Here is a 15,826-nt window from a genome sequence, read left to right as displayed (position 1 = left end):
AAAGAAGGGGAAAAAGAAGGGGAGGATAAGAAGGGAAAGAAGGGAGAAAAGTGGGGGAAAGAAGGGAGAAAAGTGGGGGAAAGAAGGGAGAAAGAAGAAGAAAAAGAAGGGGGAAAGAAGATGAAAAAGAAGGGGAGGGTAAGAAGGGGGGAAATGGGAGAAAAGTGGGGGAAAGTGGGAGAAAGAAGAGGAAAAAGAAGGAGAAATAAAAGGAAAAAAGAAGGAGGAAATAAAAGGAAAAAGAAGGGGGAAAAGCAGAGGAAAAAGATAGGAGAAATAAGAGGAAAAAGAAGGGGAGGGTAAGAAGGGGGGAAAGAAGGGAAGAAGAGGGGGAAATAAAGGAAAAAAAAAAAAAAAGAAAGAAGGAAAGAAAACCACCCCCAAACCGTCTCAGAACCACAACGGACAAGCAGTTTTACCACCATAAAAGAATATGCAAATTCTTCAAAATACCGACCTCACAAAGGCGAGATAAGAGTTGGTGCTAATTTGCTGGGGGAAAGAAAGGGGGGAATTCATTGAATGCCCTGCAAACTGTCCGAGCTCTGCTGTGTAACTGATGGACTGAACTCCCATCGCCCCGTGTGGGTGAATCAGTCTGGAATAAACACACGCTGCTCACACCCGGCTCTGTGTGGGCTCTGAACCGCAAACGGGCTGGGCAGGACGGCCTGGAACCGGTTCATCCACCCCAAAGCAGCCCCGTGGGCACGGAGAGAAGCGCCACAAGCGGGGCCTGGCGGAGAGAGAGGGACAAGGAGCGGGAGGATGGAACGGGCAGGCGTGAAAGGTGATGCCAGAGACAGGAAAAGGGGAAGGAACCGGCAGAGATTGCCTTGGGGAGGAGTGGGGGGAGAGAGGGGGGAAGAAGGGGGGAGAAGATGAAAAAGAAGGGGGGAAATAGTGAGAAAAATGGGGGAAAGAAAGGAGAAAAGTGGGGGAAAGAAGGGAGAAAGAAGGGGGAAAAGGGGAGGGGAAGAAGTGGGAAAATAGGGAGAAAGGTGGGGGAAAGAAAGGAAAAACAAGAGGATAAAGAAAGGGAAAAGAAGGGGGAGAAGATGAAAAAGAAGGGAGAAAAGCAGAGGAAAGAAAGGAGAAAGAATAGGAAAAAGAAGGGGAGAGAAGATGAAAAAGAAGGGGAGGGTAAGAAGGGGGGAAATAGGGAGAAAAGTGGGGAAAGAAAGGAGAAAGAAGAGGAAAAAAACAGAGGGGAAAGAGGGAGAAAAGCAGAGGAAAGAAAGGAGAAAGAAAGGGAAAAGAAGGGGAGAGAAGATGAAAAAGAAGGGGAGGGTAAGAAGGGGGAAATAGTGAGAAAAATGGGGGAAAGAAAGGAGAAAAGTGGGGGAAAGAAGGGAGAAAGAAGAGGGAAAAGAATGGGGAAGAAGGGGGGGAGAAAGGGGAGGGTAAGAAGTGGGAAAATAGGGAGAAAAGGGGGGGAAAGAAAGGAAAAAGAAGAGGAGAAAGAAGGGGGAAAGCAGAGGAGAAAGAAAGGGAAAAGAAGGGGGAGAAGATGAAAAAGAAGGGGAGGGTAAGAAGGGGGAAAATAGGGAGAAAAGTGGGGAAAGAAAGGAGAAAGAAGAGGAGAAAGAAGGGGGAAAAGAGGGAAAAGAAGGGGAGGGTAAGAAGGGGGAAAGAAGAGGAAAAAGAAGGGGGAAAGAAGGGAGAAAAGTAGGGGAAAGAAAGGAGAAAGAAGAGGAAAAAGAAGGGAGAAAAATGGGGGAAAGAAAGGAGAAAGAATAGGAAAAAGAAGGGGAGAGAAGATGAAAAAGAAGGGGAGGGTAAGAAGGAGGAAAATAGGTAGAAAAGTGGGGAAAGAAAGGAGAAAGAAGAGGAAAAAGAAGGGGGAAAAGAGGGAGAAAAGCAGAGGAAAGAAAGGAGAAAGAAGAGGAAAAAGAAGGGGAGAGAAGATGAAAAAGAAGGGGAGGGTAAGGAGGGGGAAAGAAAGGAGAAAAGCAGGGGAAGGAAGGGAGAAAGAAGAGGAAAAAGAAAGGGGAAGAAACAGGAAAAAGAAAGGGGAAGATGAACTAGAAGGGGAGAGTAAGAAGGGGGAAAGAAGGGAGAAAAGCAGGGGAAGGAAGGGAGAAAGAAGAGGAAAAAGAAGGGGAGAGAAGATGAACGAGCTGAGAGGGATCAGCAGCTGAAGAAGGGATTACAGGAGCGCCTGGCGGGGCAGAGATGTCACACGAGGCCAGGTGGCCGCGCAGAGGGACCTAAAGATGGATCAGGGTTTGTTTCTCGGAGGCAGCAGCAGCTCAGAGTCATTCCTGGAAATAGATTTTCCAGCGCTTTCCTTCCTGAGGAGCTCAGGCTGGCTTGGCTGGAGCCCAGGCTCGGCTTAGGGGAGCTCAGGGGCAGGGAAGGGATGAGCTCCAGGAACGGGAGGCAGCGCTCCTGCTCCCCCTCTGCCTCATCCAGAGCTAAATCCGGGAGAACAGTTGTTCCGAAGGCTCAAGGAGGGCTCAGAGAATGTGGCTGAACTGTGGGCCAGATAGGAGCTGGAAATGAAAGGGAAAAGGGGGAAAGAAGGGAGGAAGAAGGGGGAAAAGAAGGGAGGAAGAAGGGGAAAGGAGGGGGAAAGAAGGGAGGAAGAAGAGGAAAAGGAGGGGGAAAGAAGGGAGGGAAATGGGGGAAAAAAGGTGGGGAAAGAAGGGGGAAAAGAAGGGAGGAAGAAGGGGAAAAAGAAGGGAGGAAGAAGGGGGAAAAGAAGGGAGGAAGAAGGGGAAAGGAGGGGGAAAGAAGGGAGGGAAATGGGGGAAAAATGTGGGGAAAGAAAGGAGGAAGAAGGGGGAAAAGAAGGAAGAAAGAAGGGGGAAAAGAAGGGAGGAAGAAGGGGAAAGGAGGGGGAAAGAAGGGAGGGAAATGGGGGAAAAAAGGTGGGGAAAGAAGGGAGGAAGAAGGGGGAAAAGAAGGGAGGAAGAAGGGAGGGAAATGGGGGAAAAATGTAGGGAAAGAAGGGGGAAAAAGGGAGGAAGAAGGGGGAAAAGAAGGAAGGAAGAAGGGGGAAAAGAAGGGAGAAAGAAGGGAGGGAAATGGGGGAAAAAAGATGGGGAAAGAAGGGGGAAAGAAGGGAGGAAGAAGGGGGAAAGAAGGGAGGAAGAAGGGGGAAAGAAGGGAGGAAGAAGGGGGAAAAGAAGGGAGGAAGAAGGGGGAAAAGAAGGGAGGAAGTAGGGGAAAAGGAGGGGGAAAGAAGGGAGGAAAAAGGGGGAAATGGGGGAAAAAAAGTGGGGAAAGAAGGGAAGAAGAGGTGGAAAGAAGGAAGAAAAAATGAAAGAGGAAAGAAGGAAAGAGGAGAAGAGGAGAAAAGAAGGGAAAAGAGGGAAAATAAGAGAGAAATGGGGGAAAGAGGGTGGGAAGATGGGAAAAGAAGGTAGAAAGAGGGGGAAAGAAGAAGGAAAGAAGGGAGGAAGAAAGAAGAGGAAAAGAAGGTGGAAAGAGGGGGAAAAGAAGGGAGAAAATAGGAGGAAAGAAAGGGGAAAGAAGGTGGGAAGAGGGGGGAAAGAAGAGGAGAAGTGAGGGAAGAAGAGTGGGAAAGAAAGGAAGGACAAAGAAAAGAAAGAAGGAAAGGAAACCAGCCCCAAACCCTCTCAGAACCACGGCGGACAAGCAGCTTCAATTTAACACCATAAAGGAATATGCAAATGCTTCAAAATACCGAAATTACAAATGTGAGAGAGCACGGCTGGGTGAGGTTTGTGCTAATTTGCCGGGGGAGAGGAGGGGTGACTTTAATCCGAATTTCCGGGAAGTCTTCACAAAGATTCTCACAGTCACGAAATTTGCCCGCGATGTTTCACAGAGACTTTAAAAAAAAAGCTTTTTAGAGCGACCTGCGAGGACGCTCCAAGCTGCTTGCACTTGGTAAAAACCGCGGTGGGAAAGTGCGGGCAGGGAGTGTGGGAGGCGGCATTAACCGAAAGGCGTTACCTGATCTCGTTGGGTGCCTCCTCCTCCTCGTATCTCTTCTTTTCTTTCCTCCTTATGGTCAGCCTCACCACCAGGAAGAGGAGGCAGAGCCCCACCACCACTCCGCACACCGCCCCGGCGATCATGCTGATGTTTTGTGCATCTGTTGTCCAAAAAAAAAATCAAATTTATTGGTGAGCCCTTGTTGGCGTGGTGAGTTTTTAGTCCGTGCTACAAGGGAATAGGGAATAACTCGGGGCAGCACGCTGGAGTTCATTTTTGAGGTGTGTCTCCACACAGAAGTGGAACCAGTTTATCTCCAGCTAAGCTGAGCTGGCAGGGAGTGAAGCAAAGGTGAAACCACAGGAGCTGGGCCTTCAGCTGTGGGGCAGAGTTGAAAAAAGGAGGAAAAATCCCCTTCTAAGAGTGTAAAAATACAGCAAACACAAAGACAGGGCAGCCCCTGTGTAGAATGCAGCACCCAAGGCAGAGGAATTTTTAATTTCTTAATGTTTCCCCATGAGGATTTTTTCTCCCCCTTCAAGTCCCTTGAATGATTACAGCCCTATTCTGAAATTGGAGTTGAAATAAGGAGGAAAAAATCCCCTTCTAAGAGTGTAAAAATACAGCAAACACAAAGGCAGGGCAGCCCCTGTGTGGAACACAGCGCCAGGCAGCACCCGGGGCAGAGGTGATGGCAGAGGAAATTTTAATCTCTTAATGTTTCCCCATGAGGATTTTGTTCCCCCCTTCAAGCCCCTTGAATGATTACAGCCCTATTCTGAAATTAATTATTCAAATGTGGAGGGAAAGTGACCTGGCTGAGGCAGACAAAGCAGGAGAGGAAACCATCCTGGGCAGGGCCTTTTCCATCCAAACCCGCCGAGTAATGCGGGAACATTTCCCAAGGGTGATGGGCCCTTGGCTGATAGTTTGTGACAACCTTTTTGGATGGAAGTGGTCAGGCTGGGCCTGGCTGAAAGGTGTTTCCTTAAACTCAGTCCCTCGGGAGGGTTTAGCAAAGCCAAGCGAGGTTTTAAACCAGTTCAGTCCAATTGCCAGAAAAGCCGCCTGGGCGCTTTCACTTCACATGCCTGGGGCAATACCGGTTTTCCTTATTCCATATTCCAGTTATTTCAGGCTTGGCTGGGCAGAAAAATTCCAAAGCTGCGGAACCTCCAGGAGGAGACTTCTCTGTTAGGAGCCTTCTCACAGCAGGTCCAGCTTCGGGAGCTGCCGAACTCCATTGTTTGTATTGGGGTGATGAACTCCACCCTTTCCCGGTATGCAGGTGTGAAGGACACCCTGCCCAGGCCTGCACACACCCTCGGGGGGCTCCTCGGGCGATTTTGGCCTCTGCTGCTCAGGACACAAAGGGCTAAACCTGATTAAATTATGTCAAAAGTTACTTTTTGTCCTGCAAGTTGTCCTGCGTTTACTTCCTCATTTTGGGACCCCTCCCCATGAAAGGCACCACCGACCCATTTCAAGGAACAAACTGCGCATGCTTAATGGCTTTTGAACTAATTACCATGCTTAATGACTTTTGAACTAATTACCATACAGAGTGGGGAACGGGATGTACCAAAGTTATGAACATGTATTTGTATTTTGGGTATTCAATACTTGTACAGATAAAAGGCCTCTGTAATCCCCTGTAAATTGTACTGTGTATTTGGGAGCTATCCCACAATAAACAAACACTTTCTAACTCTAAACTGTTCGAGAGTTTTTGGATATTGGTTTTTGGATATATGGATCAATATCCATATTGGGAATGGGATGTACCAAAGTTATGAACATGTATTTGTACTTTGGGTATTCAATACTTGTACAGATAAAAGGGCTCTGTAATCACCTGTAAATTGTGCTGTGTGTTTGGGAGCTATCCCACAATAAACAAACACTTTGTAACTTTAAACTGTCAGAGAGTTTTTAGATATTGGTACTAGATCAATATCCATATTGGGAATGGGATGTACCAAAGTGAAGAACATGCATTTATATTTTGGATATTCTATACCTGTACAGATAAAAGGGCTCTGTGATCACCTGTAAATTGTGCTGTGTATTTGGGAGCTATCCCACAATAAACAAACATTTTGTAACTCCAAAATGTTAAAGAGCTTTTGGATATTGGTACTAGATCAATATCCCTATTGGGAATGGGATGTACCAAAGTTATGAACATGCATTTGTATTTTGGGTATTCAACACCTGTACAGATAAAAGGGCTCTGTGATCACCTGTAAATTGCAGTGTGTATTTGGGAGCTATCCCACAATAAACAAACACTTTGTAACTCCAAAATGTTAAAGAGTTTTTGGATATTGGCACTAGATCAATATCCCTATTGGGAATGGGATGTACCAGAGTTATGAACATGTATTTGTATTTTGGTATTCAACACTTGTACAGATAAAAGGGCTCTGTAATCACCTGTAAATTGCAGTCTGTATTTGGGAGCTATCCCACAATAAACAAACACTTTCTAACTCCAAACTCAGAGAGTTTTTGTCCCTCGCAGTTGGATACCAGTGCTGGATCAATACCCACATTCCAATAAATCTCTGCCGTGTCCCCTCTGTGGCCATCAGGGGTGTCTGTGTGTCCGTCCCTGCCCAGGGCGGTACTTACGCTGCACCGTCACCTGCAGCACGCAGCTCTCCTGCCCCGCCTCGTTGGTGGCCACGCACTGGTACAGCCCCGTGCTCATCTGCGTCAGGTTCTTCAGCAGAACCTGCCCGGGGTTCGAGATGTCTGCGAGGGGAAAACACCGCTGGGGTTAATCAGACGGAGGGAGGAATTTCAGCTGTGGGAAGTGCAGAGAGGAGCGAATTGATCTGTGGGGTGAAATCAGCTCCGGAAAAATGCCACGGGGGGGGAGGAAAGAAGAAAAAAGGGAAGAAGGAGGAAGGGAGAAAGAAGGGAGAAAGAAAGGAGAAAAAAGGGAGAGAGAAGGAGGAAAGAAGAGGGAAGAAAGAAGGGGGAAAGAAAGAGAAAAGAAGGAAGAAAGAAGAGGGAAGAAGGAAGAAAGAAGAGGGAAGAAGGGAGAAAGAGGGGGAAAAGAAGGAAGAAAGAAGGGAGAAAGAAAAGGGAAAGAAGGGAGAAATAAGGGGGAAAGAAAGGAGGAAAGAAAGGAGAAAGAAGGGAGAAAGGAGAGGGAAAGAAGGAAGAAAGAAAGAAGGGAGAAAGAAAGGTGAAAGAAGGAAGAAAGAAAGGGGAAAGAGAGGAGAAATGAAAGAAGGGAGAAAGAAAGGGGAAAGAAGGGGGAAAGAAAGGGGAAAGAAGGGGGAAAGAGAGGAGAAATGAAGGAAGGGGGAAAGAGAGGAGAAATGAAGGAAGGGGGAGAGGTGGAGCAGCCCCCGGCGCAGCCGCAGCACTGTTGGAGCAGGGTTGGAGCAGGGTTGGAGCAGTGTTGGAGCAGGGTTGGAGCAGTGCTGGAGCAGTGTTGGAGCAGTGTTGGAGCAGGGTTGGAGCAGTGTTGGAGCAGGGTTGGAGCAGTGTTGGAGCAGGGCTGGAGCAGTGTTGGAGCAGTGTTGGAGCAGTGTTGGAGCAGGGTTGGAGCAGTGTTGGAGCAGGGTTGGAGCAGTGTTGGAGCAGTGTTGGAGCAGGGTTGGAGCAGTGTTGGAGCAGTGTTGGAGCAGTGTTGGAGCAGGGTTGGAGCAGGGTTGGAGCAGTGTTGGAGCAGGGTTGGAGCAGTGTTGGAGCAGTGTTGGAGCAGGGTTGGAGCAGTGTTGGAGCAGTGTTGGAGCAGGGTTGGAGCAGTGTTGGAGCAGCGTTGGAGCAGGGTTGGAGCAGGGTTGGAGCAGTGTTGGAGCAGGGTTGGAGCAGTGTTGGAGCAGTGTTGGAGCAGGGTTGGAGCAGGGTTGGAGCAGTGTTGGAGCAGTGTTGGAGCAGGGTTGGAGCAGGGTTGGAGCAGTGTTGGAGCAGTGTTGGAGCAGGGTTGGAGCAGTGTTGGAGCAGCGTTGGAGCAGGGTTGGAGCAGGGTTGGAGCAGTGTTGGAGCAGGGTTGGAGCAGTGTTGGAGCAGTGTTGGAGCAGGGTTGGAGCAGGGTTGGAGCAGTGTTGGAGCAGGGTTGGAGCAGTGTTGGAGCAGGGCTGGAGCAGTGTTGGAGCAGTGTTGGAGCAGTGTTGGAGCAGGGTTGGAGCAGTGTTGGAGCAGGGTTGGAGCAGGGTTGGAGCAGTGTTGGAGCAGTGTTGGAGCAGGGTTGGAGCAGGGTTGGAGCAGTGTTGGAGCAGGGTTGGAGCAGGGTTGGAGCAGGGTTGGAGCAGTGTTGGAGCAGGGTTGGAGCAGGGTTGGAGCAGGGTTGGAGCAGTGTTGGAGCAGGGTTGGAGCAGTGTTGGAGCAGGGTTGGAGCAGTGCTGGAGCAGTGTTGGAGCACTGTTGGAGCAGTGTTGGAGCAGTGTTGGAGCAGGGTTGGAGCAGGGTTGGAGCAGTGTTGGAGCAGGGTTGGAGCAGTGTTGGAGCAGTGTTGGAGCACTGTTGGAGCAGGGTTGGAGCAGTGTTGGAGCAGGGTTGGAGCAGGGTTGGAGCAGTGTTGGAGCAGGGTTGGAGCAGTGTTGGAGCAGGGTTGGAGCAGTGTTGGAGCAGGGTTGGAGCAGTGTTGGAGCAGGGTTGGAGCAGTGTTGGAGCAGTGTTGGAGCAGGGTTGGAGCAGGGTTGGAGCATCCCCCCGCGATCCCAGCCTCGAGGCAAGCCCAGCCCGCACTCACTGACTCTGGAGCCGGGCGGCAGCTGCTCCGCCCTCTCGCCCTCCTCGCCGAGGCGCTGCCAGCGGTAGGAGATGGGGGCCGTGCCCGAGGCGGAGCGGCACTGCAGGGACAGCTCCTTCCCCTCCAGCAGCTCCCCCTCCAGCCAGCACTTGGGCTTGGAGGGTTTCTCTGCAAGGAGAACACAGGTCAGGGCATCACAGCAGAGCTTGCTCTCTGGAAACGTCCATTTGGCATTTAAACAGCTTCACAAAGATCTGCCTTCCCTGGAATGCGCGAAGGAATCGCACCAGTGATGATTTTAGGGGACTAAAACTCCTTTTTCCATTTTCCTTTCTTCTCTTTCATCCTTTCCTTTCCTTTCCTTTCCTTTCCTTTCCTTTCCTTTCCTTTCCTTTCCTTTCCTTTCCTTTCCTTTCCTTTCCTTTCCTTTCCTTTCCTTTCCTTTCCTTTCCTTTCCTTTCCTTTCCTTTCCTTTCCTTTCCTTTCCTTTCCTTTCCTTTCCTTCATAAAGATCTCGAGGTGTCTTTGTGCTAGGCAGGAATCTGCTGGAAGATTTGTAATCAGATGGGAACCTTGATGGAGCCATTGTGCATGAGATGATCCTTATGAATTTTTTTGAGGGTTCAGTACTTGGTTCAGTGCTCTCACACCTCAGACCAGTTCTTTAGGCTCTTCCTGTGGCCAGAAAATGAAAAGGCAGATATCGAGCTGAGCACTGAAACCCTATCTTGAGGTGTCTCAGTGTATTTCTACCCTGCTGAAACCAATCTCTCCCAAGGAACTGAGTCTGGATTTCCTTTTTTTTCCCTTTGGAAGAACAAGGACCTGTCCTTACCCACAACCTTGAGGGTGATGCGAGCCAGAAAATGTTAGGCAGAAACCTACTAGAGATGTAATCAATGGGGATCTTGATATTTTCATGGTGGAGCCATTGTGCCTGAGATGATCCTTATGAATTTGTTTTAGGGTTCAGTGCTATCACACCAACCTCAGACCAGTTCTTTAGGCTCTTCCTGTGGCCAAAAACCACAAAGGAAGATATCAAGCTGAGCCCTGAAACCCAGTCTTGAGGTGTCTCAGTGTATTTCTACCCTGCTGAAACCAATCTCTCCCAAGGAACTGAGTCTGGATTTCTCCTTTTTTTCCCCTTTTGGAAGAACAAGGAGCTGTCCTTACCCACGACCTTGAGGGTGATGCGAGCCCACTCGTACTGGCCGGCGTTCTTGACCTTGCAGATGTATTTCCCCGCGTCGCTGGACTGCAGGGAGATGATTTGCAGGGATGCATCTCCTGCCAGGAAGTTGGAGGTGAAGGAGACGCGGCCCTTCTGCTCCTCGTTCAGGTCATCATAAACACGGCCCCCAGAGTAGGTGATCACCTGGGAGCAGAGCAGACAGTGAGCTGCTGTTTTATCTTCACGTGGAACAGCAAATCTGAGCATTCCCAGGAGCTGCACATCTCAGGGGAGTGACTTGGCCAGGGTCACCCGGGAAGCCTGGGGCAGGGTGGGGAAGAAAACCTGGGTTCTGTCCTGAGAATGGTGCAAAAAGTGCATTTATTTCTGCTGGTTTAAATTGGGCACTGCACAAGTGTGGAAACAGGCATCAGTTTGTGCCACAACACATCAAAGCAGCGTGGAGCTTTGGCTGTGCTAACTGAAGTCCCTGCAGACCTCATTTTTATAAGGACTAAACCACTGTGTTGTGAGAAATGCATGTATTTTATGATTGGCTTTTCTCAAATATTCAAATGAATATTAGATGTGTTGTGTTAGAAAGTAACGCTGGATTAATGCTCTTAAGTAGTGTAGTAAATACAGTTTTAGGTTATAACAAAATGTTAAAAGAGAAAATACGTTATGTAGGATACTTTTTTCCTAAAGAAAGGATTTGCATTGAGATAGCAGCCACAGGACACCTGAATCTTTCAGAGAAAGAGAATTCATTGCCCCATTATCAGCAGAAATGAACTTCTGCCTGCCTCACTGAGGCAGGACAACGCTGTCAGGATTCAGAGGAAGCAGCTGACACTGCCCAGCCAGAATCCTGTGTTTGAATGGAATTTCTGCATCATGGATGAGGTGTATGAATATCAACAGGCTGCTGCTTTTAAGGGTTAATCCTCTGTTAACGTGGGTCCTTTTTCTGCTGCCCAGAAAAGGTACCTGGACATCTGTAACTCTTTGTTTCTATTGTCTCATATTGTCCTAATTCCAATTGTCCAGATTATTATTACTCTAATTGTATTACTATTTTTATCACCATTTTATTGCCATTAAACTTTTAAAATTCTAAAAACAAGTGATTGGCGTTTTTCACATCTGTGTTGTCCTGAAACCAAGGATTCAAAAACTGGGCCTGCAAAAGCCAAGGTTATTTGGAAAGCCTGAAGGGCACTTCTGAACCTGACCTCATGAAGACTGACTACATTAAAAAAAAAAAATTAAAAAAATCCATTGTGACCCAACCTGATCCATGTTAGACATAGAATAACTTTCTAAATCTCATTCTAAATCTCTCTAAATCAGCTTTGTTTCCCCATTTTGAAAGCCTGAAGGGCACTTCTGAACCTGACCTAATGAAGACTGACTACATTAAAAAAAAAATTTAAAAATCCATTGTGACCCAACCTGATCCATGTTAGACATAGAATAACTTTTCCACATTCTAAATCTCTCTAAATCAGCTTTGTTTCCCCATTTTGAAAGCCTGAAGGGCACTTCTGAACCTGACCTAATGAAGACTGACCACATTAAAAAAAAAAATTAAAAAAATCCATTGTGACCCAACCTGATCCATGTTAGACATAGAATAACTTTCTAAATCTCATTCTAAATCTCTCTAAATCAGCTTTGTTTCCCAAACCCTTCTCTCCTCATCAGAGCAGCCTGCAAGGATCATCACAGCAGCGCTGGGAGATGGAGGCCTGGTGGCGTGAGGGCAGAAATAAAGTGATTTTCTGAGCAAACCCACCGCTTTCTGCACGGTCTCGGAGATGTGCAGCAGCCACTCGATGTCCAGGCTGCCCTGCTCCAGCAGCCCCAGGCGGTGGTGGCAGGGCAGGGTCACGTTTTCTTCTGCCACCCTCTTGAACTCGGTCTGAGCCTCGCTGAGCCAAACGGAACAGGAAGCTGGAAGACAAATTTCAAATTTCAGTCTCCAAATTGGTCAGGTGTCAGAACACAGGGAATTGCTTTGGCTGCCCTGGAGGGCTCCAGCCCCTGCCCAGGGGGCTCAGAGACCCTGGCACAGAGCCCCAGACACCCCTGTGCCTTTGATTGAGCCCTTGGAAAAAACAATTACCAACCTTATATGGAGAATTGCAAGTCAAGAAAGTTTAAGTAGAATAATAGTTAGTTTGTCACGGGGTGATAAATAGATTTTTTTGGGGTTTTTAGAATGGGAGCTTGGGACAAGCAGCTTCAATTTAACACCATGAAAGAATATGGAAATGCTTCAAAATACTGTATATCAGAAATATATAAATGTCAGAAATATTATGTTTATCAGAAATATAGATATCAGAAATATTATGTATATCTGAAATATCTATATGCCAGAAATATTATGTATATCAGAAAGATGTATATGAGAAATAAATATATCAGAAATATTATGCATATCAGAAATATATATACCAGAAATATTATGTATATCGGAAATATATATATCAGAAATATTATGTTTATCAGAAATATCTATATGTCAGAAATATTATGTTTGTCAGAAATGTTATGGATATCAGAAATACATATCAGAAATATTATTCATATCAGAAAGATATACATCAGAAATATTATGTATATCAGAAAGATATTTATTAGAAATATTATGTATTCTGAAAGATATCTATATCAGAAATATTATGCATATCAGAAAGATATACATCAGAAATATTATGTATATCAGAAAGATATTTATTAGAAATATTATGTAATTATGTATTCTGAAAGATATCTATATAAGAAATATTATGCATATCAGAAATATATACATCAGAAATATTATGTATATCAGAAAGATATTTATTAGAAATATTATGTATTCTGAAAGATATCTATATCAGAAATATTATTTATATCAGAAATATTATTTATATCAGAAATATTATTTATATCAGAAATAAGAAACCAGCCTGGGAAGAAGAGGGTTAAACTTAAGAAAAGCGTGGAATAAGTAGGATTGGGAAGTAACTTTGAATAGCAGCGCCAAAAAAAACCCAAACCCTATGAGCTTTTTTTGGTCTGTCAGGATCTAAAATAGAAACAGAAAGGGAAGCGCCGAGCGAAGCCGCCAGAGGGAAGCAGAGCCCGTGGGATGCGAGACAAATCCCCCAAAAGGGCCGGGCGGGCCCCAAAAGCGGCCCCGGAGATGCTGCACATGGGCTGTGGGGCCAGCGCTGCCTCCGGCGCTGTCTGCTCGAGCTTCTGCTCCGCATCCACTGAAAACTGAGCAAAAATCCACCAGCAGCTCCTGGCTGTGCCCATCTCCAGCTTGGAAACGTGGGCCCGGCATGGGGAGCTCCAGCTCAGTCCAAACTGACCCCAAAGATCAGAGCGAGGGAAGGCTCCAGGCCTTGGGGTCAAAAGCAAAAATTCCCCACCCAGATTTCCCTGGGGCACTGCCGCCCTTTGCCCGTGGGGTGCAGATCTTCTCTGGAGTTGTTCTGCAGTTCTGCTGTTCAGAACAAAACCCTAAAACTGTTTCTTTTCTTTTTTTTATTTTCCCCTGTGAAATGAAGTGGGAGGAAATATTTAAATATTTTGCTTCCCGGGCCAAATATTGTGAAAGTGCTGAAAACTGGGGAAGTTCAGAGCACTGGGAAGTGCCACGTGTGGCTGGACACACAGTCCTGGAGGACAGAGCAGCAGCACAAGAGGTTCCAGTTACTCAGGCTGGATTTATTCCTGTGTTTTTAATATTATTATGTACTATTTATATACTTTTATGCTATTTAAACAGTGGATCCTGAACCTTCAAGTGAAAAGCAGACAGAAAATTGACACCCAACGCGACTCTCCCTCGTTTTTTTCCATTTCTTCAGGAGCAACTTTTAGAAAATTCCTTCTATCCCTGCTCCCACCCTCAGCTCTGCCTCCGAGTTACCACAGCCACCCCTCAGCTGCTGAGATTCGGGGATTCAATTTCTCCTTCCCGAACACTTTACCAAGAATTATCATCCACTCCGTGAAATATTCAGAATTTTAGGACAGGCGGAGCCTTCAGCTCTCCCCCAGTGAGAGCTCCTTCCCAGCCACATCAACTGCTTGCTTTAAAGGGAGAAACAATCCAGTTTATCACTGGATCCGCTGCTCTCGAGGCTCCATCTGCCAAATTCAATCACAATTCCTGCCCAGGACGGATCCAGCTTTTCCCTGCAGCTCGCGTTGCTGCGGGCTGCCCTCATTAGCGCCGCCACTGCCACATCGCTGATCAATAATCTTAATTTAGGCGCCGCAACCGGGACATTCACGCCACATCTGCCGCTTTTTCCAAGCCCTGTGGAGCTCTGAGGGTCCGTGCACAACCTCGGGAGGTGTTTGGGGTTTTTAAGCTTAATCCTGATCGAGGTTTTTCATGTAAAATTATGTTTTTTTCTGCGAGATTATGGCAGTTTTCGTTCTTTTCTGGTTTAGATAGGCTTGGTTTAGCAGAGCTCACACCTTAGAGGGATTCTTGCTGCTCCCAGGAGTTATCTGTGGATTTGAGGAAGAGCCCTGTGCTTATAAACTCCTCTTCTAAATGGGGAGAAAGGCCAGGGAGACATCCAGTGGAATAGTGACAAATTCCTACATCACCCTTTATTTGTTCAAAGAAATCAGAAATAATTTGGAGCTGATTCATCACTGACCCAATAACCAAACTCACACACCGTGCAAACTTTTCCATAACATTATTAAGGAAAAAAAAAAATCTTATTTACAACCCCCTGATTTGTCTCTTTAATCCTTATTAGTGCTTTACCAATACCTGAAAACTCTTTAATCCTTATTAATGCTTTACCAATGCCTGAAAACTCCCACAGGAGTTTAAATTTTGCAGGTTCTCCAGACAGGAGCCTCACTTTATTTCCCTCCAGCCAACCTCATGCTGAAAGGAAGATAAAACAGCCTCTTACAATAACCCAACATAAGAGCCAGGTAGAGAAATTACCCCCAAAAAATCCCAAAAGACTCAACATGAACAAATCTCGTATTCCCCACAGTTTGGGTAGGGTTTTACTGCAGCAAACAGGGATGAGATGGTGATTTAGGTGTAGAATTGTGCAGGAATTCATGGCACAGGAGAGAAAAAGGAGTAGAAACAGATGCAGGTCCCTTCTAGGTTTAATTATCCAAAGAAGAACAAACACTCCCTGAAGTTGTATTTGTGTAGGTGAGGCCTTGCAAGGAAAGTCCAAATAAATGAGGTTTTTAATAGATAAATAAGATTTTAACCATTTTCATGGTTAAAAGTGGAAGTAAATGAGATTTTTTAATAGATAAATAAGGTTTCAACCATTTTCATGGTTAAAAGTGGAAGTAAATGAGATTTTTTAATAGATAAATAAAGTTTTAACCATTTTCACAGTTAAAAGTTGAAGTAAATAAGATTTTTAGTAGATAAATAAGGTTTTAACCATTTTCATGGTTAAAAGTGGAAGTAAATGAGATTTTTAATATATAAATAAGGTTTCAACCATTTCCATGGCTAAAAGTTGAAGTAAATGAGATTTTTTAATAGATAAATAAGGTTTCAACCATTTTCATGGTTAAAAGTGGAAGTAAATGAGATTTTTAATAGATAAATAAGGTTTTAACCATTTCCATGGTTAAAAGTTGAGGTTTCATTTAAAAGACTGCCAGAGGAGCGTCTGCCCCTTCCAGCAGCCCTGGCCAGGACACAGGGCAGGGGCTGCAAAGGGATTTATTTATCCCTGTGCTGCTCCAAACCTTCCCTCACAAAGCTCCCCAGCCCTGGGTGGCCTCAAGGGCCGGATCCCGCACACCATGGATGAAAAAAGGGATGATTTTCCCAGAAATCACGTCCAAAAGCAGGGCCACATTTCTGCAGGCTCCACAGTTCTTGCCCAGCAAAGCCTCTGCTCCCTTCCACATCCTGTGGGCAGCTCTTTGTGCTCTCAGCAATTTGGGAATTGCTGCCTGTGGCTTCACTCAGTGCAAACCCAGGGCACTGGGAACGTTTCTGTGTCTGCTCTGGGGTACCCCAG

At 46.3% G+C, this 15,826-nt stretch overlaps 1 protein-coding gene across 3 annotated transcripts in view; it reads right to left on the bottom strand.

The window, feature by feature from the left end:
* Positions 1 to 15,826, bottom strand: part of CLMP (CXADR like membrane protein) — a 65,718-nt gene that overhangs the window by 6,609 nt on the left and 43,283 nt on the right. For all 3 annotated transcript variants that reach the window (XR_011682707.1, XM_071449476.1, XM_071449475.1), the window contains 5 exons: positions 11,590 to 11,747; positions 9,794 to 9,995; positions 8,618 to 8,785; positions 6,541 to 6,663; positions 3,925 to 4,066 (listed from right to left, as the gene is read on the bottom strand). Coding sequence is in view for 2 of the 3 variants with exons in the window: in XM_071449476.1 (XP_071305577.1) it covers positions 3,925 to 4,066; positions 6,541 to 6,663; positions 8,618 to 8,785; positions 9,794 to 9,995; positions 11,590 to 11,747 (793 nt within the window). In the remaining variant the exon portion in view is untranslated. The remainder of the gene's footprint in view (positions 1 to 3,924; positions 4,067 to 6,540; positions 6,664 to 8,617; positions 8,786 to 9,793; positions 9,996 to 11,589; positions 11,748 to 15,826) is intronic.

This window comes from Agelaius tricolor, unplaced genomic scaffold (genome assembly GCF_023055355.1).
Source record: "Agelaius tricolor isolate 1412-34295 unplaced genomic scaffold, bAgeTri1.0.p SCAF_29, whole genome shotgun sequence".
NCBI classification, from domain to species: Eukaryota; Metazoa; Chordata; class Aves; order Passeriformes; family Icteridae; genus Agelaius; species Agelaius tricolor.
Note: the sequence above shows the minus strand (reverse complement) of the source record. Positions and strands in the feature narration are given on the sequence as shown.